Source organism: Salarias fasciatus, chromosome 22 (genome assembly GCF_902148845.1).
Source record: "Salarias fasciatus chromosome 22, fSalaFa1.1, whole genome shotgun sequence".
Classification (NCBI taxonomy): Eukaryota; Metazoa; Chordata; class Actinopteri; order Blenniiformes; family Blenniidae; genus Salarias; species Salarias fasciatus.
The window spans coordinates 4,204,642-4,232,127 of NC_043765.1; the positions used below are offsets into that span (position 1 = coordinate 4,204,642).

General features: G+C 42.1%; 3 protein-coding genes and 1 long non-coding RNA gene across 4 annotated transcripts; 3 read left to right on the forward strand and 1 right to left on the reverse strand.

Moving 5' to 3' along the window:
* Positions 1-1,833: 1,833 nt before the first annotated feature.
* LOC115409115 (elongation factor 1-alpha) lies at positions 1,834-5,428 on the forward strand. Its single transcript, XM_030120113.1, has 8 exons — positions 1,834-1,955; positions 2,758-2,912; positions 3,409-3,588; positions 3,686-3,982; positions 4,088-4,238; positions 4,321-4,577; positions 4,659-4,893; positions 4,980-5,428. Exons 2-8 carry the CDS (start codon positions 2,769-2,771, stop codon positions 5,099-5,101), a joined length of 1,386 nt encoding a protein of 461 aa, XP_029975973.1. The 5' UTR covers positions 1,834-1,955; positions 2,758-2,768; the 3' UTR covers positions 5,102-5,428.
* Positions 2,756-10,609, reverse strand: LOC115409116 (uncharacterized). The gene is made up of 3 exons (XR_003933901.1): positions 10,472-10,609; positions 8,508-8,624; positions 2,756-3,139 (listed from the first exon to the last, which is right to left on the reverse strand). It is a non-coding gene; the product is annotated as an uncharacterized LOC115409116 (long non-coding RNA).
* Positions 5,620-12,267, forward strand: LOC115409114 (elongation factor 1-alpha). The gene is made up of 8 exons (XM_030120112.1): positions 5,620-5,728; positions 7,153-7,305; positions 8,810-8,989; positions 9,086-9,382; positions 9,503-9,653; positions 10,457-10,713; positions 10,901-11,135; positions 11,895-12,267. Exons 2-8 carry the CDS (start codon positions 7,162-7,164, stop codon positions 12,017-12,019), a joined length of 1,389 nt encoding a protein of 462 aa, XP_029975972.1. The 5' UTR covers positions 5,620-5,728; positions 7,153-7,161; the 3' UTR covers positions 12,020-12,267.
* A 6,520-nt stretch (positions 12,268-18,787) lies between these two features.
* On the forward strand, positions 18,788-25,657 carry LOC115409113 (elongation factor 1-alpha-like). The gene is made up of 8 exons (XM_030120110.1): positions 18,788-18,929; positions 19,456-19,608; positions 22,261-22,440; positions 22,865-23,161; positions 23,250-23,400; positions 23,767-24,023; positions 24,663-24,897; positions 25,354-25,657. The coding sequence occupies exons 2-8, from the start codon at positions 19,465-19,467 to the stop codon at positions 25,476-25,478; spliced, it is 1,389 nt and encodes a 462-aa protein (XP_029975970.1). The 5' UTR covers positions 18,788-18,929; positions 19,456-19,464; the 3' UTR covers positions 25,479-25,657.
* Positions 25,658-27,486: the final 1,829 nt, after the last annotated feature.

Consider the following 27,486-nt stretch of genomic DNA (forward strand, 5'->3'; position numbering starts at 1 on the left):
CCAACAACAGGATAGGACTGTTTGTCAGATTTATGCTACCTGATGTATTGCAATATCAAAGCAACAGGATCTATTCCTGTTTTTGTATGGATTTCAAAATTGTTCAGGTCATGTTTTCAAAGTGACCACATTGTTTGGGCAAGAAATAGATCTGCATCAGGAGGAGTCAGAGTATCATTAATCAGCCGTGAATAATCCAATCAGTAATGTTCTGCCTTGTTTTCAGCAACACTGTTAAATCAAAGAAAGGTGTGACTATTTGTCTACTATAGATGTGAATGATCGGGAGATAGTGTCTAGAAAACAGCAGGAGTTCATCTTTATGCAGTCGAGCTCCTGTTTGAATGTAAATCTCTACAGTCTTTAGATAATCTCATCAGGTAGACGAGTTATCCTGGTGTTACCGGTCGGTGGGAGGAAGGGTGGGTTATTTGGAGGGGAAGTAAGGTCATTGTTGTAGCTATTCGAATTCTAGGTACATATCCATAGGCAAAGGCATACATTATTTTCCAACTCACATTCTTCCTTTTCACTATTCAATGAATTAATGAAAAGACAGGGAATTTTACCAACAAATTATCTAATCTATGAAATATACTTGACATGTCAAAATCAATGGCAATGTTTTTACATTGAAACTCGAATATAACACATACAATAAAAATGCATTTATTAATTCAAATTAATACACAGAGTATAACACAAAAATATAAGTTAAAATATCTATGAAACAGAATAAAAATAAATAAATTATATTGAGTGTTAATATATAGAGGGCTAAATGGTGACAAGGTTAAGCATAGAAAAGGAAATTAACAAAAACAAAACAAACACACACTCATACAGAGAGAGAGAGAGAGAGAGAGAGAGAGAGAGAGAGAGAGAGAGAGAGAGAGAGAGAGAGAGAGAGAGAGAGAGAGAGAATTATTTACCAAGAGTTAAATTAAATATACACTTTTTTTCTTGACTTTTTAACGATTGAGCAGTATTTACAAAAAAAATATGTTTCTGGGACAGAGATTTGATTAAATCTCGTGAAAAAAAACCCGGAATAAACCCATAAATTTTATATGTAAAAAAAAGTACTAATATTGTGCATTTGTATATATTTATCCCATTGTCCGATTTCACAAATACAGTGACAGAACACTGCAGACGTTATTTGCTTGTCTCAATTTGTTTCTCATCTCAACATATATCAATGTAAATGCTGGAAATATTCCGTCTTCTCATTTCAGATTATGTGACCTAGTTTCACTCTGCACTGACATATTTGTTTTGATGATTTTCCTATGTACCGCATTGCTGTTTCATGGGCTAAGTTGTTGTTGCAAATTATAACTGGTTCTGGACTGATCTATCTGACAAAACAAATGTGAAATACAAAAAAAACCAAAAAAAAAAAAACAAGCAAACAACGTATCAACTACTAAAAACGAGCAGGAAAATTTGGGGAGGAAAACAACCTAGTTTTTAAATTTTAGTTGGTAAAAATTCATATGCATCCTGCGCCATAAACTGACTTTGCACCACAACTTATTTATATACATTCAATCTGGTGTTGATTTCAAGTTTTATAACTTAGCGGAGTACATATCTTCAGTATTTAAAGAGCCAGAAACCGCCTGTTGTTCTTGAAGAATGAGGTTGGCGGGCTTGATTTCCATCCTGACTTAATGTTATTGTCTGTTTTGCGTCGCTTTAGTTTATTCTTCTGGCGTTGTAATCGTTCCCTCCCGGTGAGAGTTCATGCATGTTTCAGGCGCTTCCTGCCGCGGCTTGCTGACGTTTTTTGCAGGAATGTGTGTGATTTGCAGGGTCTGCACCGGGGAGGGGGACGGGAAGTCAGGCCGCCTCCCATTCACTATAAAACCTCCCGGTCGGACCAAGCTCTTCCTCTTTCTGTTACCTGGCTAAGGGGCAGCAGCTTTGGCCGTGAAAACCCAGAAACACCGGTGAGTCAAGCTCTGATTTATCTGAACCACAGCGAACCGGGAACTTTGTTTGTCGGATGCGGTTTGGTTTGTTGTTACTTCCGTGCGGAATTTTACTGAAGTTTGGCGGTTTTATAGCTTTTTGGTTATGTAACTTTACACTAACCTGTGGATTTTTTTAAGGAATTGTGAATGTCATATGAATGCTACATATTAGTCCTTAATATTTTGGTGCCTGATGTCGATATCTGATGCGAGATGCTCGTCTTTATCGAGATTATATCCAATTTCCGAAAAACCCTGAAGAGGGAGGAGAATATGTGAGAGAAAATGAACAAAGAAGGAGGCTGATTAGCGGAGATGTGGGGATGCTTGAAAGGCATTTCTTGACTCTCCTCCGGGAAACGACCTCTTGCATTTGCCAGCGACAGGTGCTGAGGACTGGTGGCGATAGCCCCGGAATATTTGGCGATCTTTGTAACTTTATCCGACGTGGCCCGCGGGGTAACACGTGTCTCTACTGGCCTGTGGCCGAGTGCGGCCTAGTCGGAGCCGCCTGATAGCGGCTCCTATCCGGCATTCATAGCGCTTAATGCAAAACGTAAGCTGCATAAGCGAACCATTATAGACTGCTGGGAGATATTTAAGTGTTTGTGAACTGTAACATTGTAATGTAGGTCATGTTGAAAACGCTAAACCATTAAGCTGGGCCCGACATGCTGTGTGTCACACAATGTTCCGCTGTAACGGTTTAATGCGGTGTGGTTCAGTTTTAATGTGTTATACAAATATGAACGTGCTTTTCTTTCTTTTTTCTTCAAAGAAACTACAACAATGGGAAAGGAAAAGACCCACATTAACATCGTGGTCATCGGCCATGTCGACTCCGGCAAGTCCACCTCCACCGGTCATCTGATCTACAAATGCGGTGGAATCGACAAAAGAACCATCGAGAAGTTCGAGAAAGAGGCAGCTGAGGTAAACCGCTCGCTATTTATTGTGATTTTGTGCGTTATTTAGTCCCCTTTTGTCTTTTCGCGACTACCGTTATCTCGGAGTCCAAGATGGCGGCGTCAGCGTGCCTCCTCTCAGCTGCCCGGCATCAGGGTGTAGCAGTCGGGAGCGCGCACGGCGGGGGCGGGGCTTAACGCAGGCAGCGCCGCTGGTCGTGACTGTGCAGTTTGTCCAAGAGAGTCCTCTGGCTTCTGGAAAACACAATGAAACGATTCAAATTAACGTTAATCATTCAGTGGGATTTTGTTTTGCCTGCTAAAGGGTTACATGCTAGATATACCAGTTAAGCCTTAATGTCGGTATACATCTTATTAGCTGTGCACCTATATATTGTAACTCACAGTGCTTCACAGCAGAACCTCATAAATTAGATATTATAATTTATAAACTTCAAAACAAATGACATAAGATGAATATATTTCAGTCTGCAATGAAAATAATTGTCCTTTCAACCTTGTAGATGGGCAAGGGCTCCTTCAAGTACGCCTGGGTGTTGGACAAACTGAAGGCCGAGCGTGAGCGTGGTATCACCATCGACATTGCTCTGTGGAAGTTTGAGACCAGCAAGTACTACGTGACCATCATTGATGCCCCTGGACACAGAGACTTCATCAAGAACATGATCACTGGTACCTCTCAGGTAACTTCTTTTTTTTTTTTTCAGATTGAAACGGTCTCATTTTGTAGTGAGAGAATGAAATTCAATAATAAAAATTTCAATGCAACCTGTCTTTCAGGCTGACTGTGCCGTGCTGATTGTTGCTGCTGGTACCGGTGAGTTTGAAGCTGGTATCTCCAAGAACGGTCAGACCCGTGAGCACGCCCTGCTGGCCTTCACACTTGGTGTCAAGCAGCTCATTGTTGGAGTGAACAAGATCGACTCCACCGAGCCCCCTTACAGCGAGCCTCGTTTTAATGAGATCAAGAAGGAAGTGAGCACTTACATCAAGAAGATTGGCTACAATCCTGCCGCAGTTGCCTTTGTCCCCATCTCTGGCTGGCATGGTGACAACATGATCGAGGCATCCTCAAAGGTGAGGAAATATGACTATTGAAAAATCTGATGCATTATTCCTCGACTTCTTAATTGCACACTGACTCTGTTCTATTTCTGTGTTTATTTTTTTTTTTATCTTTAGATGCCCTGGTACAAGGGATGGAAGATTGAGCGTAAGGAGGGCAACGCTTCAGGTGGTACCCTGCTGGAGGCTCTGGATGCCATCCTGCCTCCCAGCCGCCCCACCGACAAGGCCCTCCGTCTGCCCCTGCAGGATGTCTACAAAATTGGCGGTAAGTAACTCTTCAGTATCGAAAGAGAATTATTTGGCAGCCTAATCTTGAGTGGATAGTTGATTATTTTTGTTTTGTTCAGGTATTGGAACTGTCCCCGTTGGTCGTGTTGAGACTGGCATTCTTAAGCCCGGTATGGTTGTCACCTTCGCTCCTCCCAACCTGACCACTGAGGTCAAGTCCGTTGAAATGCATCACGAGTCTCTGCCGGAGGCTGTCCCTGGTGACAACGTTGGCTTCAACATCAAGAACGTGTCCGTCAAGGAAATCCGTCGTGGCTTTGTGGCTGGTGACAGCAAGAACGACCCACCCAAGGGTGCTGCTAGCTTCACCGCACAGGTGTGTTAAAGCTCTAAAGCCCCAATGCTCTAATATAAGATATTTGCAGTCCTTTTTTACTAACTTGTATTGTTTCCACAGGTCATTGTCCTGAACCACCCTGGCCAGATCTCTGCAGGTTATGCACCTGTGTTGGACTGCCACACTGCTCATATTGCCTGCAAGTTCAATGAGCTTGTCGAGAAAATTGACCGTCGTTCTGGCAAAAAGCTTGAGGACAACCCCAAGTTCGTCAAATCTGGGGATGCTGCCATTGTGAACATGATTCCCCAGAAGCCCATGGTGGTTGAGTCATTCCAGGAGTATCCTCCCCTTGGTAATTTTGTCATCAACAGCAATTCATTAGGTTAAAGGTGAAGCGTCACAATATTGACATGTACAATTCCTCTCCCATCTTTTCAGGTCGTTTTGCTGTGCGTGACATGAGGCAGACGGTGGCTGTTGGTGTCATCAAGTCTGTTGAGACTAAGGAAGTTACCGGAAAGACAACCAAGGCTGGAGAGAAGGCCCAGAAGAAGAAATGAATGGATGTGCAGGACATCCAGCAAAAAGATGTGTGCCGGCATCAGCGGGCCACACCTTCCCCAATACCTTCCTCCAACCCTGGATCATCTTCTCTGAGGCACAGCTCTGTACTCAAGGACTGGCTTATGCTGATTAAAACCCATCGCAAAAGTTTTCGCAGGAAAAACAAGCTCTGTGGCATTGTCACTTACCTGAATGACATGGCAGTGCCCCCTCTCAGTTAAGTTTAAGTTGGAAATGGTTTAGAACTGTATCTCAAAGTTAAAATGCCACAAATTGGAAAGGAAGCTGCTGGTAACTAATAAAATAAATATCTCTGAAAAAATTGAAATGGGCTTCTTCTCATCCTTAAGTGTTGCAGTTGGTGTAGCTTTTTAGCTGTGACAGATGCGACCCCCTTGCAGCTGTCTTAGACTCTGTCTGTGATGCACTTGCTGTCCAATCGTCTTGATAGGAGTTACGCTGCCCCAGCCAATAGCACCCCTTATATTTAGCCTGACACCGAGAAGCGCATGCACAGCCCTCCCTCTCCTCTTGTTTGCTATAAAAACTCTGTACAGCTCATGTTCGGTCCTTTTTCGCCTCCGCTCTAAATCAGGGGACGTCTTGGTAGTTGCCTGGCACAGGTTGGTAATTAAAGATGCATGCTTTCTAATGGGAGTTGTCTTCTTGCAGTTAAATCCCTAGATTTCAAAATGATGTGAATTGAATCCCTAGATTTCAGAATGATCTGAATTGAATCGGATGCAGTTAAATAGTTCTTTAAAAGGTAAAAACATGCCTGCTCACCTTGTTTAAAATCTATCCAAACGTTCCACTTCTTTATTCTGCTTTTTCCAAAATTATCTTAAATTCTAGGAAGGGGAGATGGTGTTGGACTTGAATTGTCTGATTGTTTCTGCCAGTCATGCTGGTGCTGTTTCTCTCCTCTCGTGAACGCGCATAATCACTGTGCAGTCTGGGTGAGGCGCGCTTACATCAGTTAACAACATGGCGGCGGTTCTGCGCTTGCGGCGCAACATGGAGGTGCAGCACATGGCGCGTGACTCATCCCCCCCCGCCCGCGTCTGACTGGGTGTGTGAGCGCGCATCAGGAGCGAGCAGAAATGTAGTCGGAAAAAAAATTCTTAATATAGACAGTAATTCTGGCAGTACTTTTATCCGGTGATTGCACGGGTAGTTTTCACTCAGGAACGGTCATTTCCCAGCTGAAGTTAAAAGGATGTCCTGACTCATCAGCTTTCAGAAAACACGTTTTGTTTAAAACCACAAAAATATGGCTTTGACTTCGGACCTGTTCAGATGTGCATATAGTCTAACAATGGGTGTTAGGTTAGTGCTTACATCGGATTGTATTCAATTTTATTTCTATAACTCCGTTTACAACATCTCAGTTTGGGTGTGTAGTTTTTTTTTTTTTTATAAGGAGTTTTTCCTTCCCACCTTTATGTTGCTCATGTGGAATTTTTTGGTCTTCTGCTAAATTGCTTGGGCGAGACTATTTGGTGCTATAGAAATAAAATTGAATGGCGGCATAAACTTTAGGTTGAAGAGTGTTGAAGGAGGGAGAAGTCTGGGTTCAGGGTCATTGGAATGATTACAAATAGCATCCTATGTCTGATCTGCACTGAAGACCTCACACTGACGCTACAGAAAAAATACTGCATTTTCAATGTTCACTCATGTTTACAATGAAATTAATTCTTGAACATTCTCACAATTGACAAGGTCATGTGCACAATTCTAAAACAAGGTTTAGATCTCAAAACACAAATAACTTTTTTTTTTTACATTTTTTTCAAAGAATCGTCCTACATGTGAAACACGGTAACTGCAAATATCCCGTAGATTTTGTCCACACACAGGTGATGCTCTTTTGAGACAAATTCAGTACAATAGTTTTATACTTATTTTTATAATTGCAGCGTGATTTATTTCCCTATAGCGACTATCAGCAATCGATCCTGTGAACCCCACCTTATGTAGACATGTGTATGACAACGCATGTACAATGATTTGTTATTATTATTGTTATTATTATTCTTACCAGTGACTCAAAATGGGAAAGGAAAAGACCCACATCAACATTGTGGTCATTGGCCATGTGGACTCCGGCAAGTCCACTACCACCGGCCACCTGATCTACAAGTGCGGAGGGATCGACAAGAGAACCATCGAGAAATTCGAGAAAGAGGCAGCTGAGGTTGGTCTGAAGTTGATGTAATTGTCTTTTATATCAGGACGTTTCACTACATTTGGTATGAAGGGGGCAGTGTTGTCATTGAAAAAAAAATGAGCAGGTGTGGTGGAAGGAGCTGCCTGGTCTCAAATTGCCACCTACTGACTGAATATGTGAACTGTTTTTTTAAATCCTCAAAGTAAATAATATTGTAATAATTGTTAATTATGAAGTTTAAAGTTACTTATATCCATCCAAGAATCACACTTTGTGTGGTTCGTTGAAAAACTGTCTAAAAATTGTTGCTATTGTTGTGAAAAATGAAACATCACATTAAAAAATGTGGAGCTTTTTTCAGCATGACTGAAGGAGGTCTGCATTTGGCTCAGTTACTGAGAGAAAACTTGAAGATCTAATTAGTTTTCATTGTGTATTTTGGAGCAGCCTTTTCATTTAAATGATATAAAAATGAACCCTACATTTTTATTCCCTCACTTTGACAATAAAGTAAATGTGTTAAATGTTCCCCTTCCCCCCATATAATATAGTATAGCATAATATATACAGAAATTTAAAAGAATACAAGAATTTCCCAAGTCTGAACATGTACACAAGACAAATGGATGCTTGAAAATTAGGTTTGATAAATCACCTTGCATATATTTGATCTTTTCATTTGAAGTAGATGATGCAGTAAAGCAGATTAATCATAGTAATTATAATTCCTTCTTCAAACAAGTTCTTGCAATTGATTTCCACTTTCTTTTACCCGAGGAACTAATGAGTGAATATTTTTTGTAAAATGGCTTGCAGGTCACAAAGAATGAGAAGAATAACATGCCATGACCTACCAGTTGGCATGTGTTTTCAAGATACACCCAGTGATTACTGTTGTTTGTCATTGTAATCAGGTTGACTAACATATTTTATTACAGGGAGTTACTGGTAGTGCAGTACTATAAAAATAAAATATAGTCACCATTTTCATTTTCCAGTTTCTTCTGACTTATGGCTCCAGGGCCACAAAGAAAAGATAAAGTCTAATATCGTCAGTTCTTTAAATATTGGGCTTTCTAGAAAAAAATGCAAGATATCTGCAGCATATTGGAGTGTCAAATGATTTGATCAACAATCAATATTCTCAGATCTACAGAGCAGTCGTTTAAGATGGAGTCAGACATTTTCTACACTGCAGCTTAAAATCAATGATGAAAATAGTCACTGACCTTCTACCTGAACTCCAACCATCCATCCATCTTGTCTTCTTTGACATGACTTCATCTAGCTCAGCATTGCAGAGTGCTGGAGCTGAACCCATGCGGCTGTGGGTGAAGGCAGGAACCCTGGAAAGGTTGATTGACAGATAAACAACTCAAATACAAAGAGACAGAAAATCACACATCATGCTTCATATTCCCCATGCTTACAGCTGGCAACATCTTGAATTTCATGTATGCAATGTGTCTGTTAAAACTCAAAGTTCTTCTCAAAGACAAATATCAAAATAATTGTCCTTTCAACCTTGTAGATGGGCAAGGGCTCTTTCAAGTACGCCTGGGTGTTGGACAAACTGAAGGCCGAGCGTGAGCGTGGTATCACCATCGACATTGCTCTGTGGAAGTTTGAGACCAGCAAGTACTACGTGACCATCATTGATGCCCCTGGACACAGAGATTTCATCAAGAACATGATCACTGGTACCTCTCAGGTAACTGTTTTTTCAGCTGAAATTGTCACATCATTTTGTAGTGAGAGAATGAAATTCAATTCAGTGGCAAAAACTTAAATGCAACCTGTCTTTCAGGCTGACTGTGCCGTGCTGATTGTTGCTGCTGGTGTCGGTGAGTTTGAGGCCGGTATCTCCAAGAACGGTCAGACCCGTGAGCACGCCCTGCTGGCCTACACTCTGGGTGTTAAGCAGCTCATTGTTGGCGTCAACAAGATGGACTCCACTGAGCCTCCCTACAGCCAGAAGCGTTTTGAGGAGATCACAAAGGAAGTGAGCGCCTACATCAAGAAGATTGGCTACAATCCTGCCACGGTTGCCTTTGTCCCCATCTCTGGCTGGCATGGTGACAACATGCTTGAGGCTAGTGACAAGGTGAGGGGAGGCAGATGTACATCATACATACATTCATACATATCGATCTGATTTCTTATGTCATTTTCAAATTTATTTCTCCTGGTTTCTTCACCTACTCATTGTTAAATCACACTTCAGATGGGCTGGTTCAAGGGATGGAAGATTGAGCGTAAGGAAGGCGGCGCTTCAGGCATCACCCTGCTGGAGGCTCTGGACTCCATCCTGCCACCCACTCGGCCAACTGACAAACCTCTTCGCCTGCCTCTGCAGGACGTCTACAAAATCGGCGGTGAGTAAAGTTGATAAAGTTTGTTCCTGAATGACAAACTTTACTTTAGTAGACACAAGTACTGTTGGCCAAATGAGCCCCTGGATTAGCCACTGGATGGTGCTGTCTGTTCAACAAATGTTTGAAAGCACACTTGATTGAGAGTATACAAAACTTGAGAAAGACACCAGCTCAATAACCACAGGCTTGTTTCTTCACTCCAACAATTTTCCAACATCTTAGAAAAAGGTTTTATTTACAGACTTGATAAATTTATTGACAAAGCATAAAATGCTGTCTTAAAGCCAATGTGGCTACGGGGTAACAGACTGAGATTACAAAGATCCATATCACTAGGATTAATAAAGCAAAGTGAAGAAAAAAAATAACACGATAAATCTTGAAATATGAATCAAGAAACTGGAATGAAAACCTGTGGTTATGTCTGTAACACTGTAAATACAATTGCATAAGTGTGTATGATTGTATATTTTGTGCTGTGGTGTGATTACCATTCATTTACTGTAGATGTGTGTTTTGTGTGAATTTGGACATGTCTGAAATGAATTATGAATTAAAGAAAAAAAAACAGTACTTCAGCTTCTTTCTTAAAAGTAAGTGTGAGATCTGATGGGGTCAGAAAATAAAAAATGTTGTTCACAAGGCTGCCATGAGACACAAGCCAGTAATTTCACTGATATTTAGTAATTAATAATGCATGACTGTCCTAAAACTGATGCACACAGGAGTTGGAACTGACTATGCTGCATATAGTGAATAATCAAAAGAACCGAACACAAATACTCTGCGTCTTGTTCTCCCAGGTATCGGAACCGTACCTGTTGGCCGTGTTGAGACCGGCGTCCTCAAGCCTGGTATGGTTGTCACCTTCGCTCCTCCCAACCTGACCACTGAGGTGAAGTCTGTGGAGATGCACCACGAGTCTCTGCCCGAGGCCCTGCCCGGCGATAACGTCGGCTTCAACATTAAAAACGTGTCCGTCAAGGAAATCCGTCGTGGAAACGTGGCTGGTGACAGCAAGAACGACCCACCTATGGCAGCAGAAAATTTCACTGCTCAGGTGAGAACTTGACAATCTTGTATCTGAATAATTTAAAAATTGCCTCCAATATTTAAAAATTAAGCATAAGATGTGGTGCATGAAACACACATACTTTACTAAGAGACCTGTCAGTGCACCCGCTTTCATCCTATCGAAGATTTCCTTCTCTAATCACCAATCCAAACCTGTCCCTGTTTTCCTGCAGGTCATCATTCTGAACCACCCCGGGCAGATCAGCCAGGGTTATGCCCCTGTGCTGGACTGTCACACTGCTCACATCGCCTGCAAGTTCAGCGAGCTCAAGGAGAAGATTGACCGCCGTTCCGGCAAAAAACTTGAAGACAACCCCAAAGCTCTGAAGTCTGGAGATGCTGCCATTATCACCATGGTGCCTGGAAAACCTATGTGTGTTGAGAGCTTCTCCCAGTATCCTCCTCTCGGTATGTAACAGATCGATAGTAAAACTTTGCCTTGAAGCTTAACTTGTTCTATGTAAACTGCTGTATTGGGTTTTTGAAGGTCAGTGGACACAAGAGAGAATATTTGCGAGTCTATGAGAGGTAGAAATGTGAAGAGTGAAAATCGTAAAGGTATTTGGGTTAAAGCACCTGGGCTACACCATTCAGAGCATCTCTACAATATTGGCAATACACAAGAGAGGTGAATAAGAAAATATAGTTGGGATGGAGTGGGTGGGGACAAGTTTCTGGGCTCATGAGTGACAGAAAGATAGAATCAAGACCAAAATGAAGAGGACACGAGTGAGACCTGCTTCGATGTTGTGGTTGGAAGATAGTGGCAGTGTCGAAAAAAGACAGCAGGCTGAACTGCAGTTGGCAGACAGGAAGATGCTCAGATTTCCTTTGTGGGGACATCAGGATGAGCAAAATTCAAAATGAGGAGATCAGAGGTACAACTTAGATTAAGCAATTTAAAGGTGCTAAGTGGCTTGGACATGTGCTGAGGATGTTAGGAGGAAGAAATTGAGTACATTAGACAAAGGATGTTAAAAGACCTCAGAGCATGGAGATGGCTAATGAGAAGAGGAAAAAGATGGAGGCAGATGATATGCTATGGTCACCCCAGAGGAAAGTTTTTTTGGCTGTTGTGTGCAGTTTACTCCTCTTTACTATATCTACACATTTTGCACTGAGCTTCCCACTTACTCCTGTTTCACGTCATCCTTCCCTTCTTCTCAGGTCGTTTTGCCGTACGCGACATGAGGCAGACCGTGGCTGTTGGCGTCATCAAGTCAGTTGAGAAGAAGGCCACCTCCGGAGGAAAGGTCACCAAATCTGCACAGAAGGCCGATAAGAAGAAATGAATCCTCATGCAAGGATTACATCAAAAAGTCAGGTCTCAGCAACAGTGGGCTGCCCCTTCCCTTCCTCTCCCCTGTCACCCAGCGCCGTCTTCTCTGAGGCAGAGCTCTCTACTCAAGGACTGGCTTATGCTGATTAAAACCCATCGTAAAAGTTTCCGCAGGAAAGGAAGGTGTGCATCTTCAGGGGGAAAGGATCGTGATTAAATTCAAGCTAGAACAATAAAAATCCTAAACTTTGCAAGTGAAAATGTTTCTTTTGTGTTTTGTGCGTCTCAAAATGTTTTAAGGTTGAACACAGCTGTTGCAGTCATGCAAAGCCATCAAAACACACACTGACCACGTGTATGTGTTTACTAAGTGTCATAATCTGAATATGTTCGATAAAAATGTATTTTTCTCATGATCATAGAGTTTGAGGATTTAGAAACCGAATTGCCTTCTGAAATGTTCTTTTGACAGGTGGGCTGTTATTATCAGACATCATCCTGCGCCCCCTAGTGGATGCATGGAAGAATAGTGCATTCAAATACAGAGAATGACGCGAGGTGGCGGTGTTGTGCGGCAGCAGCACCCCACCCATCCTCCCCCGCGTCCGGGTCGGTGAGGACGCTCGTCCTGGGCTCGTCTGAGGCGCATAACAAGCCCGGGCCGGGAAGGTACACCCTTATGCGTCATTCTTTGCGTTTTGCGCCATCCTTTGGCTTGACTGCAGATGTGTCTGGCGATTTACTGAGGCCAGACACACCTGGATTAATCAGTTCATCCTATCATGAAAGACAGGAAACAAGGAGCTTCCTGAAGTTCAGGAAGTGGTGAAGTTGTGCATAGAGTCCATTACATTGCAGCAAGTAAAACGTAGATGACAAGTAGCTACATGACAAGCACATTGCCCTACTTGGAATTTTTGACGTTATTTCATGCTTAAATGCATTTTTGGCATCAACAAACCAGTTTCACAGGAAATTACCACACTTGTTTTTTACAGGCAGAGTATGAGTATACTGACTTGTTGAGATCCGACACATATGAGTTCTAAACATTGCAATTACAGTTACTCTTGACCGGTTTATTTTCTAAAGATGCAAATCATTTTGGGACTGTGGAGTTTTTGTTTTACTGTGCACAGGCTTGGTCAAATACAACTTTGTTTGTAAAGCACTTTACAAAAAATAAAAATTAAATCAAATCAAATCAAATTTTATTTATACAGCACTTTTCGTATTTATAAAAACAATGCAAAGTGCTGAACAGTAAAAACAGTCATAAAAACAAAAAGAATTTAAAAAACCACGCCATCAAACAGTATGCAACACACACACACACACACACACACACACACACACACACACACACACACACACACACACACACACTCCCATTATGTTGCACAGAACAGAGGAGACATGGCATGGCACTGAGCATCTTGGGAAAACACCACCAGTGGGGCCACCCACACCAGGAGAAATCGAGGGTCGTTAATACTGGGGCTCCAGCGCCCGACCTCCAACCCCGTCATACCAAGGGAACCCTCACACCGAAGTGTGGAGCCTCCCAGGCCAGCCGTGACCAGAGGCCCCGGGCACAGTAACCCCAACACTGGACCAGGACCAACTCCCGGTGTGAAGGACCCCCCTCAGGAAACACTGGAGTTAAACATGCAGCTAAAACATGATAAAATATGATACGAAATTAAAATAAAATAATAAGATAGGATTACAAAGTAAAAAAAGTAAAAGAAGTTGAAAGTATATAATAAAATACAATAAAATTACATAAAAAATGATGGAAATAAGAGGACTATAAAAGGTCAGCCAAAGGCCTGATTGAAAAGGTGTGCTTTAAAAATATCAACGGTCTCTGCGGTCCAGAGGTTCTCCGGCAGGCTGTTCCCCAGGCGGGGGCCGTAGTGGCTAAAAGCCGCCTCTTCATGGGTCTTTGTTCTAGCTTTGGGAACACACAGTAAGGCACTGCCAGAGGACCTCAGGGCCTGCGAGGGTCGATAGGGTAAAAACAAATCAGCTAAATAAGAAGGCGCAAGGCTGTTAAGACATTTAAAAACTAATAAGAGAACTTTAAAGTCGATCCTGAAGCGGACAGGGAGCCAATGCAGCGACTGTAAAACCGGTGTAATGTGGCTCCGCCCCCTGGTCCCCGTCAGCACGCGTGCGGCTGAGTTTTGTAACAGTTGTAGGTTAAAAATGTTCTTCTTGGGAAGACCAGAGAGCAAGGCATTACAGTAGTCTAATCTACAGGAGATAAAAGCATGCATCAGCACCTCTGTACTGGCCTGAGAGAGAAACGGGCGGACTGTGGCGAACAAGTATCCATACTTACATAAAAACATCGACCTGTGAGATAAGAACTGAACCAGTTAAGAACAGTACCAGAGAGGCCCACCAGGTGACTCAATCTATTTATTAAAATGTGATGGTCTCCAGCAGAACCAACACTGTGAGTTTTTTCTTATCTAAATTCCACCTGATATCATTTAAAATCTTTAATAGGGCCGTCTCGGTACTGTGATTCCCTCTAAAACCAGACTGATGTCTTTCTAAAATGTTACTTATCATTAAAAACTCATTGACTTGGTTAAAAACCAGTCTTTCTAAAACTTTACTTAAAAATGGGAAGTTGGATACTGGTATGCAGTTATTAAGAACATTAGGGTCTAAATTGCTCTTCTTCAGAAGGGGCCTCACCACCGCCGTTTTAAAGGCAGTGGGGAAGCCACCCGTCTGAAGAGAGCTATTCATGGTATTTAAAATCTGTTCCTCAAGGGATCTATAAAATGATTTAAAAAGTGGTGTGGGAATGGGATCTAAAAGGCAGGTTGTAGATTTTACTTGGGAGAAAACGCGACCAAGAGTCCTCGTGTCAACCAGGTCAAAACTGTCCAGTGTTTCCTCAGGCATGGACAACGGTTGGCTGAGATATTGGCTCGTCTGGGGCGCATAACAAGCCGACACCTGGACTGTCTGAGGAGGCACCCTTAATGCGTCATTCTTTGCGTTTTGCGCCATCCTTTGGCTGTCAGAAAATTAGATGTTTTGGAAAACTCACAATGTGCACTGTTCACATGTCACTCTGACAATTACATTGCAAGTAAAACGTAGACGACAAGCACATTGCCGGACTTGGAATTTTTGAAGTTATTTCATGCTTAAATGCATTTTTGGAATCAGCAAACCAGTTTCACTGGAAATAAACCACACTTGTTTTTTTACAGACAGAGTATGAATATTTTTTTTTACGGACTTGTTGAGACCCAATACAGATACGAGTTCTAAACATTGCAATTACGGTTACTCTTGAACGGTTCATTTTCAAAAGATGGAAATCAGTTTGTGACTGTGGAGTTTTTTTGTTTTACTGTACACAGGCTTGGTGATCAAATCAAGTACAACTTTGTTTGCACTTTACAAAAAATAAAAAGGAAGCACAAAGTGTTTCACATTTTAAAAACAAAGTCCCCTCCCATCCTCCCATAGACCACAATGAAAGCAGTAATCATCTGGTTACAGTTTGCAGCCAACAGTATTCTGCAAACATCATTCAAATTTCCTCATCTTTCTTCATATTTTTAATGTCATCAATCATCATCTTATGTCAAAGGAAATCTTTCATATAAAAATATAAGTTTGACTCACCAAAACAAGCATTCCTTAAGAAAAGAGACTGATTGTCAGCTTCACTTACCTTCACGAGTGAACATTCAAGCCTCCATCTTCGTGTCAAGCTGAGCAAAATCAACCTCCATGAAAGTCATCCTTCTGGTTTTGACTGTTTGAAGGTGTGGCCTGAACGTCGTGTCATTCCAAATTTGACACGTTGATACAGGAAAACCTGTAGCAATAAAAATGTAAAAAGTGACCTTTTACTATCCTCAAGAGACAGTAAAAGGTTTTTGATATTTTTGAGGAAGCGATTGATGTCTGTGGTAATCCTGAATCTTTTTGTGTCCTTTTGATTTCCTGTTGATTCCTTCTAGGTTGTTTGTGTGTGTGTGTGTGTGTGTGTGTGTGTGTGTGTGTGTGGATTAGACGTTTTGAAAGCCTTTTGAAATGCAAACGGTTCAGATGTTACTCAGACAAGTGGCTACATTAGTGGAGCTCTCAGGCCACACCTTGAGAAATTTTGGAGCAGTTTAGTACTTGAATGCATGTTTGGAGTCAGCAAACCGGTTTCATTGGAAAAGAACCACACCTGTTTTTTTTACCGGCTGGGTGTGTATTTGCATATTTGCATTTACTGACTTGCCAGTAGGCTACTGTTATGGGTTGTAAATGTTGTGATTATAGTCACTCTTGAATGTTTTATTTTCAATAGATGCTGTTCAGTTTGTGACGGTAACATTTTTGTTTCATTGATTTCTGAGCATTCACAGCAAAGTAGTGTTTTGCATTCTGGCCTCATACAGAGATGTTCATGGTTAATCATCCTGCTCTTTCTGATTTAAAAGAGGGTTGGTGATCAAATTAAATACAGCTTTAGTTATAAAGCACTTTTCATAAAATAAAAATGAAGCACAGTGTTTTACATTTTGAAGACAGAGTTCCCTCCCATCCTGCCATAGACCACAATGAAAGCACCAATCAGAATCAGAATGTCTCTAATGTCATTGTATGAGAACAATTAAATTGAAAGTGCAATCCTTAAAGGTATAGTGGACGATTTTCTCAAAAAGACGAAGCCAAACGTCCGTTACTCGCTTTTTGAAAAACGCGCATGCGCCAGACCATCCTACCTGCTCTACTGCTTCTTCCGAGGAAACGCATATCAAATGTCGGAAGCGTGCGAGCGCGAGCCCATCTTCCCCGGGCGTGCACGGCTCTGTTTACAGTTTCTGCGAGCGGCCTCGCTCATAAAGCTTATTTTCAGAAACAGTAACAGTTTCATTATGTCAGACTCGCCATCGGTAAGTACTAGCTGAAACCGAAGCTCACCGGCTACATAAACACTCTGAATGCGCATGCGCAACAAGTAGAACCTTATTGGGAGCGCGCACGTACAACGGTTTTATGAAGGCAGCTCAGCAGAATGATTGACAAACAGAACCACCAGTTATTTTGACGATCCACCCAGAACTCAAAGCAAATAGAATAGAACATCTTCCAGTAAACCTTTAAAGTGCATGAATAACAGAACAAATATAACATTCAACATGCAAAATAAAAGCGATCATAAAATCATCCATTAAAAGCCATCAGCACAAGAATATGTATCCTGAGTTTAGTGCGTAATTGGCCTCAGCATATAAACGGTTTCTGAGTGTATTTGTTTTTTGTGCTCTGTAACGTCTGCCTGATGGCAGAAGTTCAAACCAGTGGTGTTTGGGGTGGGAGGGGTGTCTGATTATATTTTGATCCTTCCTCAGGCAACGAGAATTGTACAGTTTACCAAGGGAAGGCCGGGGACAGCCAGTGATTATCTGGGCCATTTTAACAAACATCTGGAGCCTTCCTGTCTGTTGTTGTGCACCTGGGAAACCTAACACACGGGCAGTAAGTCAGAATACTCTCGATGGAGCAAAGTTAAAATTCCACCGGCAGTCTTTGAAGCATGTGTAATCTCTGCTGGGCCTTCTTCACAGTGGTTATAGAGTTTGTGCTCGAAGTGAGGTCAATATGTGCACCCAAGAAGCACATACCAGAAACTCTCTCCACAGAGACCCCACCAGTGAACAGTGTCTCTTCTTTTTATAGTCCACAACGATCTCCTTTGTTTTGGTTGTGTTCAAGATCAAGTTGCTCTGTTGACACAACACTGACAGTCCCTCCACTTCTTCCTGGTAAGAAGTCTCCTTCCCCAAAACATGAGCCACAACACCGTGGTGTCATCTGCAAATTTTGATGCTGCTGTTGTGGTGGAGGGGGGGGCACAGTCATGGGTGTAGTGTGAATAGTTGGAGGCTCAACACATAGACCTGGGGGGAGCTGGTGCTGAGGCTGATGGTCGAGAAGAGGTGGGGGCCTACTTTCACTCTCTGGGGGCAGTCTGTCAGGAAGTCCAAAAGTTGGGAGCAGTTCGAGTGAGACACTCCCAGGCCTGACAGTTTTGTTACCAATCTGCTGGGGACGATGGTGTTAAATGGACAGCAGGCTGGCTTATGGACTGGTTGAAGATGTTGGTGAAGACCCCAGACAGCCGATCAGCTCATTCCCTCAGCAAGTGTTCTTCTGAGATGCCATCAGGACCTGCGGCCTTCCTTAGGCTCACACCCTCAGCACCAGCTTCACCTGCTGCTCTCCAAGTGTGAGGATGTGGCTGTTATGAGCTGCTTGGTGTCCATTCCATTTTCTTTTTGAGTCTTGGGTTGCGGGTTGTTTGATGCCTAATCGTGGGTTTGTGTGTGCATACACATGCATGAACATGCGTGCAGGTGTGTCTGAACTTTACTCAGGTTAGCTGTTACAGGAATAGACTAGCTGATGAATAAGGTGCATGAAGGCATTTTTTTTTATAAATGTGAATAAAAATGATATATTTCAATCTTTATACCTCTATGGTAGAACAAGTTTGTAATGAGCTCATAGTACAAAAACAACAGAACAAAGCAAAACAAACAACGGTTGAACCCAAACCTGTTTTACAACCAAACTAAAGTAGGTGAGTGGCAGTAACATGTTCCTCCTTTTGTGCAGGTCTGTTCTTCCTGCGTTGCTTTAAATTAGCCGTTTCATAAGTCTGAGACACAGGAGATGAAGACTTGCACAACTTAGAGCTATGGCAACTTTGACATCACACAAGTAAAGGAGTGGTTAAAAGCGCTGCTCTGCTGGTATGATAATAAGAATTTGCAGTCTTTTTGGAATGAAAAGGAGGAGTTAAAGGGGAGGTGCCAGGCGTCCTTGCTGGGATATCTTCAATCAGTAGTCACAAAGACAGTCTTTTTGCATTGGACACATCGCAGGTGAGTCAAACCGAAGAATGGCTTATTTTGACAGAAACTTTTTTTTTTGTTTGTTTGTTTGTTTTTGTTTTTTTTACATGATCATGTGTGAAACAGGGAGCGATCTGAAACATGCTGGACTGGGTTACATGCAGTATTTTATTCTGTATACTGTTTGTATGTTTTGACAGAAACTCATGTTACATTAAAAATAATTGTTTAACATTTCAAATTTATTTGAGAAAGTCACATGGATTCTTATGCACAAGATGCCGCATCAGGTTTTGATCAAAATAAAAGGCACAGGGGAAATTTGGGGGAATTTAGATTTGTCACTCTTAAAGAATTGTCCATGTGAAACTCCAATTATTTCCAAAACAAATTTTATCCACACAAAGCTAATGCTGTTTTGAGACAACTTAAATAACTCATTCTTTCTATTGCAATGTGATTTTTTTTCACTTCCTCAATCGATCCCGGAAACACCATCTCTTTAGATGTTTGTCTTACACAACATATGTGCAAATAATGCTTTTTTGACTACCAGTGACTCAAAATGGGAAAGGAAAAGAACCACATCAACATTGTGGTCATTGGCCACGTGGACTCCGGCAAGTCCACCACCACCGGCCACCTGATCTACAAGTGCGGAGGGATCGACAAGAGAGCCATTGAGAAGTTCGAGAAAGAGGCAGCTGAGGTTGGTCTGAAGTTTATGTATTTTACATATACATGATATAAAAAGTCTACACACCCCTAGTGAAATGCGACGTTTTCATGATGTAAAAAAATAACAGCAATACAAATAACTTCACAACTTTTGCCACCTTTAATGTGACCTATAAGCTTCATAACGCAATTGAAAAAACAAGCAGTAATCCTTCAGAGAGGGAAAGTAAAAAAAAAAAAAAAAAAAAAAAACTGAATTAATGTGGTTGCACAATGGGCACACCCTTTTTTAACTGGTGATGTGGCAGTGTTCAGCATTAACCACTTACATTCAAACAGGTTAAACTGGAGTCTGTAAAAGGGTGAGAATGAGGGAAGTGAAAAAAGCAGGCAGGCACTCTCCTGTTCACTCGTCTGGCGGGAGAAGGACGCTACTCCCCTCTACTGGAACTCCGAGGTAACACCACAAACGTAAACAAGCAAAACACGCAGGAGGCCCTGATGGCTTTCTCCCTCTAATCATGCATATAAAATAAACTAATCAGACAGGAATCCAAAATGTGAAAAAAACAACATGAAATATCCCATAATCAACAACTTCCACAAACCTCTAAACAATGTCTGCAACATATACCTACTACATCAGCACACGGCTGTCACCAATTAAAGTGCCTCTGATCAACCCCAAATAAAGTTCAGCTATTCTAGCAGGCTTTTCCTGACATTTTTGTAGCCGCATCTTCCAGCACAAGCCACAGAGCCAGAGAGCGTCCAAAGCGTCCGAAGACGGAGCGCCGTAATTGGCTGCCTGGGCGTCTTCAAACCCCAGTAATTTCGTTGCACTTGTAACTTGTTGTAACTTGTTTCAATAACATTAAATAGCATTCCATTCCAAGCATCAGAGGGCTCTCATTATTCTAAGATCTCAGTCAGGTGAAGGCTACAAAAGAATTTCCAAGGGATTAAACATACCATGGAACACAGTGAAGACCGTCATCATAAAGTGGAGAAAATACGGCACGACAGTGACATTACCAAGAACAGAACGTCCGTCCAAAATTCATGATAAGGCAAAGGGGAAAACTTGTCAGGGAGGCTGTCAAGAGGCCAACAGCAACACTGCAGTTAGAGCTGCAGGAATTTCTGGTAAGTACTGGCTGTGTCATACATGTGACAACAATGTCTCGTCTTCTTCATATGTCCGGGCTATGGGGTAGGGTGGCAAGACGGAAGCCTTATCTTACAAAGGAAAACATCCCATCAGGCTTCATTTTGAAAGAAGACATCTGAAATCTCCCAAACACATGTGGGAAAATGTATTATGGTCTGATGAAACCAAAGTTGCAGGTTTTGGACACAATTCCAAAGGTACGTTTGGTGCAGAAACAACACTGCAGACCACCAAAATAACACCATACCTACAGTGAAGCATGGTGGTGGCAACATCATGCTTTGGGGCTGTTTTTCTTCAGCTGGAACTGGGGCCTTAGTCAGGGTGCATGGAATTATGAACAGTTCAAAATACCAGCCAGTGTTGGCACAAAACCTTCGGCCTTCTGTTAGAAAGCTGAAGATGAAGAGGAAATTCATCTTTCAGCACGACAATACCCAAAGCACACATCAAAATCAACAAAAAGAATGGCTTCACCAAGATTAAGGCTTTGGAAAGGCCCAGCCAGAGTCCAGACCTCAATCCCATCGAACATCTGTGGGGTGAGCTGAAGAGGGCACAGGAGATGCCCTCGCAATCTGTCAGATTTGGAGCGGCTTTGCAAAGAAGAGTGGGCAAATATTGCCTCATCAAGATGTGCCACACTGATAGGCTCCTACCCGAAAAGACTGAGTGCTGTCATAAAAGCCAAAGGTGTGGCATATTAGTTTAAAGTTGCATATGCAACCAGGTTTTTTCAGTTTTTTGTTTTATATCCTCCCCTTTGAAAGGTTTTAGTTTTTTTTATTTCAATTGCATTGTACAGGTTATAGGTCACATTAAAGGTGGAAAAAGATGTGAAATTATTTGTCTTGCTGTCATTTTTTTACATCACGAAAACCTGGCATTTCAACAGGGGTGTGAAGACTTTTTATATTTGCTGTATTAGTTTCACTGGTGTAGAATATCATTTTGAATAAAAAGCTTATTTTTCTAGTCTGTTTACAATAAATCAGAAGGATTTTTACTTTATTAAAGTATCAGTTTCAAAACTACAGACCAATATCCCTAATCCCACCATTCTCAGAAATCCTAGAAAATTATTTATTCATAGACTTGGCATTTTTATTGACAAGCAGCACAGTCTTTTAAGTGACAGCCAGTATGGCTTTAGAGCTAAAAGTTCCACCTCTATGGCAGTGATGGAACTTGTGGAACTGGTTTCCGCAGCAATAGATAAAACGGAATATAATGTTGGTGATTTTACAGACTAAAAAAAGCATTTGACACAATTAATCATGATATATTAATGAATAAATTAGAGAAATGTCCACATTGTTTCTGAGGTCTCATGTCTTCACTCCTTTCATTGTATAAATATCTTGCATGAGCAAACACTCTTTATCAGTCAATTGTCAGATTGTGTCAAAAATAGCATTGATGGATTTGCTCAAACAACCCATCTGATGTAAGGGCAATGGCACCCTATAAATTATTTTCCACCTATTAATGACTTTGTCTCTAACTCAACAGATGGGCAAGGGCTCCTTCAAGTACGCCTGGGTGCTGGACAAGCTGAAAGCCGAGCGTGAGCGTGGTATCACCATCGACATTGCTCTGTGGAAGTTTGAGACCAACAAGTACTATGTGACTGTCATTGATGCCCCTGGACACAGGGATTTCATCAAGAACATGATCACTGGTACCTCTCAGGTAACTGTTCCTTTTCAAACCCATCCATCTTGTATGCCACCTATCCTGTTGAGGATCGCGGGGCGGTGGAGCCAAACCCAGCTTACTCTGGGTCAGAGCAGGATACACCTTGGACAGTTCACCAGTCAATCACAGGACAAAAACAGAGACGGACAACCACAGACACTCACATCCATGGTGGGAAGAAACTGAAGAACCTGTAAGAAACTCCTTGCACACACTAGGAGAATATGTAAACATTACTATAGACCCCCAGCTGGTATTTGAGCCCAGGCCCTCCTCCCTGTGAGGTGTGAGCCATAACCACTGCCCCACCGTACCACCGTGTCATGTTCGATTCAAATCCTGAACTCGTTTTGTAGTCTGTGGATATGAAGCAAGAAAGTCTAAAAATCTGTCTTTGTCAAAACTTTACTCCATTCAGGCTGACTGTGCCGTGCTGATTGTTGCTGCTGGTGTCGGTGAGTTTGAGGCTGGTATCTCCTCGAACGGTCAGACTCGTGAGCACGCCCTGCTGGCCTACACTCTGGGTGTCAAGCAGCTCATTATTGGAGTGAACAAGATGGACTCCACTAATCCCCCTTACAGCGAGAATCGTTTTAATGAGATCAAGAAGGAAGTGAGCACCTACATCAAGAAGATTGGCTACAATCCTGCCGAGGTTGTGTTTGTCCCCATCTCTGGCTGGCATGGTGACAACATGATCGATAAAACTGAAAAGGTTAATAGATCTAACTCTGCTCAACAATTTCATGCAGTATTTGTCAACATCTTAATTGTACACTGACTCGATTATTTTCTGTCTTTAGATGCCCTGGTACAAGGGATGGTCTATTACCCGCAAGCAGGGCGAAGTCACTGGCGGTACTCTGTTTGATGCCCTGGACTCCATCCAGGTACCTACACGGCCATTTCAGAAGCCTCTTCGTCTGCCCCTGCAGGACGTCTACAAAATTGGTGGTGAGTAGAGTTGTCAATTAATTTTACAATTGTGAATGAAATCAATAACAGAATGACAGTGAGACATGGATTTTGTCATGAGTGAACGACAGTGTCGTGTGTTGCAATTGAAAAGTTTGTCAACTCTTAAAGACACAAAGTTTTTTTCATGAAGCAAATTGAACGTTGAATGTGCTTCATGTATAATATCTCATCAAATGCTCTGTTGGGGGCCCATGTCTTCACCTGCAGCCTCCCTACCTTACTTCACCACGTCTCATATCACAATTGGGTGTTTTGTCTGAGGTGCTAGGGTTGGATGCCTGGTCTTAACTTACAATAATCTCTAGAGCCAAAAACAAATGCCTTACCTCCTCCTGCTTTCAGGTATCGGAACCGTACCTGTTGGCCGTGTTGAGACCGGCATCATCAAGCCTGGTATGGTTGTCACCTTCGCTCCTCCCAACCTGACCACTGAGGTGAAGTCTGTGGAGATGCACCACGAGTCTCTGCCCGAGGCTCTGCCCGGTGATAACGTCGGCTTCAACATTAAAAACGTGTCCGTCAAGGAAATCCGTCGTGGAAACGTGGCTGGTGACAGTAAGAATGACCCACCGATGGCAGCAGAAAATTTCACTGCTCAGGTGAGCGGGAGATATTTTTAAACAATGTTTATGCATTGGGACATAAAAACATTGTTCATACACTGGGATATAAAGAAAGAGAAGGCATTTTTGTCCTCTAAAAAGGTCCATAAATGTAGTTCACCAGCTCGTCTCATTTTTGGAGACAGGACAGTAGAGACAAACCTCTGTGCAGTCAGTGGCTCTACTGAAACATGAGAACCTGGATATATGACTGGTCCTCTAATGTCCTGTGACTTATCTTAATAGTTAACAGCTTACAGTGATCTGAGAGACTGGGTAGTGGCCTTAGCTTTGTTAGGTGATATTGACGTCAAACACATTTCCTCAGAATCTCTTCAGTGTTTGAGGTGTATTGAAGAAGGTGGGCAAAAACAGTGCCAAAGTATTTACATTCCTCAACTATTTTCACTGCACACCCATGAATGTGACTTCTTCAGTGAGCTGGCTCTGGCTGCTGGAGAAAGCCATTCTCATATCATGCAGTCAGTAAAACAGGGGACACTATATCTCCAAATGTCTGTTATTACATGATTTAGGGTGCATATGTGCTTTCAATTGACAATTAAACATGAGGGACCTCAGAATCAGTGTCTTTCATTGCTGGACCAAACAGCTCATCAACACTTTGTTCTTCAGGTCATCATTCTGAACCACCCCGGGCAGATCTGCCAGGGTTATGCCCCTGTGCTGGACTGTCACACTGCTCACATCGCCTGCAAGTTCAACGAGCTCAAGGAGAAGGTTGACCGCCGTTCTGGCAAAAAGATTGAGGACAACCCCAAAGCTCTGAAGTCTGGAGATGCTGCCATTGTCACCATGGTGCCTGGAAAACCTATTTGTGTTGAGAGCTTCTCTGAATATCCTCCTCTCGGTATGTGAGAGAGTGTTTATTAAACTTTTGTCGTCGTTGTTGTTTTTGTGTAAGGTTTCAATCAGAAGGCTTGTTGTCAGTGGCAATAACATTCATAACACATGCATAAAGAAAAAAGGTACAGGCAAAAGGAAAGGCTCATCCTCCTCCTCTGTATGTTCTTGTATGTGATTAATGTCATGATTGTCTTTTTTTAATTTCTGTGTTAAATAGTTGCTTGGAGTTAATCAGTGTTAGTGTGTTGGTTCAGGACAATTAATTTCTTCTTTTTTTGTTTTTCTTTTTTTTGTCTTATAAATTTGTGTTTTTTGTTTTGTGTCTCTTTGTGGTACTTTGGTGTCACTTTGGGGCTTACTAACGGTGTACTTATGCCTAACAATGCTGTTCAGGAGAACTGTCACAGCAGTTTAAGATTTAAACCTTTGTTTTGTGCTTTGTGCTCTCTCTTTTTCTTAGGTCGTTTTGCTGTGCGTGACATGAGGCAGACCGTAGCTGTCGGTGTCATCAAGAAAGTTGAGAAGATTACCGCCACACAGGGAAAGGTCACCAAAGCCGCACAGAAGGCCGAAAAGAGGAAATGAATCTTCATGCAAGACCTTTATTGAAAAGTTAAGTCTTAGCTGTAGTGGGCTGCACCTTCCCTTCCTGTCCTGGAGCTTAGTGCCATCGTAAAAGTTTCCACAAGACAGAATGTCATCTTCAGTGATAAGGGATCTTGATTTAGTTGAAGCCAGAACAATAAAAATCCTCAACTTTACAAGTGAAAATGTTTCTTTTGTGTTTTGTGCCTCTCAAGATGCTTCAAGATTGTTACAGTTGGTACAATGGTGTGTGTGTGTGTGTGTGTGTGTGTGTGTGTGTGTGTGTGTGTGTGTGTGTGTGTGTGTGTGTGTGTGTGTGTGTGTGCGTGCAGAGACCTGAACATGTTATATCTAAATGTAAATGTTCTCATAATCAGAGAGTTTGAGAATTAGGAGACAATTTTAAAATCTGTATTCTGAGAACACCGCCTCATGCTTGGTGCTCGGTCCGTGTTGGAAGAATCTCACATGTAATGTATACTGTTCACATACCACTCAGACCAGTTGTACATTGCTGTAACTTCCAGGCCAGATTTTGAGGACTTTTTGAAGTTATATAATATTGAAAAGCATTTTTTTTTAAATCACACTAAACCAGTTTCACTGGAAATGCACCTGTTTTGCCCCAAACACCTGATTTTCACAGGCAGTAATTACATTTACTAACATGTTGATACAAAGCACTGTTCTAAATACTGCAATCACATTTAATTACTCCTCAAGCGTTTGACTGTCATATTTTTATTTCACTGACTTGCTCAGCACAGTTGCCTGGTCTTCCATGGTTTCAGCTCAAGATTGATCACCTTGTTATTCTTCTCTAGTTGTTTTGAAAGAGGGATGGTGATAGAAAGAAATTTATTTGTAAATAACTTTTTGTCAAATAAAAATTCAGCACAAAATATTTTACATGTTTGAAACAGTCTCCTCCCATCCTCCCACAGACCGCAATAACAGTTACAATTACCAGGTTACAATTACAACCTTAATTCATGTCTTTTTAACTCAATGGCACAAATTCAGGATCCTCAAAGGATACCAAGCCTAACTGATTGTGCCTAAATCAATCTTTCTTTAAATATTAATGGCACCAAAAATAGTTTAAAATCTTTTCAAAAATGATGTTGGTTCAGAGAACTCCTCCCCAAAGTCATGACAGGCACCGATAACATGACATTATCACAAACTGATAACATCACATGACTTTTAAAGGTGGATTTTACAGTAAATTGATTTACTGTAAAAATAGAAAATCAAATATGGAATAAAATAAAGAGTGACGACAGCTGTCGAGAGTACGCATTAATAAGACAAACAAATTGGGTTGATAATGCCAATTAAATGCTCAGGCAGTAAATAAGAGTAAACATGTGAAATGGAATTGACCTCATGGCATTCTTCCTCAGATTAAAGTCCGAGTTAACCAAAATCATCCATTTTCTTCTAAACACCTTAAATAAGTCATAAATGTGTTTCTTTACAACATATAAAAGCCATTCCTCCATTTATGATTTAATTTTGGAGATAGACTTCACAGACTTTTTTCACCGCTTCTGTGTTCAGGATTTAATGGGCGGGTCAGAAATGAGGGCCGCGTTACGTAACGCGGCCCTCATTGGCATAACCCCGCCCCCCGGATGCTGAGCGATATAAAAACATCTAGCGTATTAGCATCGGTGGTTTTCCCACTAGCTTTCGAGTCTCGGATAGCATCTCGTACGACAGTTTGCAGCTAGCTAACCAGTCAACCAGTCAGCTAACCAGGCATGTCACCTCCACGTCACCCGTGCATCTTCCCTGCGTGCCACAGTGTGCAGGGTAACGATGCCGTTAGCTAAATAAACCCGCACGGCCCGCCTCGCGGGTTGCCCTCGTCCCCGGGGGGCGTCGGCTCACCCCGGGCCCAGGAGGCCTTCTCCCCGGGGGTCCCGGAGGTTCCTCCGCGGGGCGGTGTCCGCCGCCGCCGCGGAAGGCGGGTCGGTTTCGGAGGGGGTCGGGTCGGCGGTCG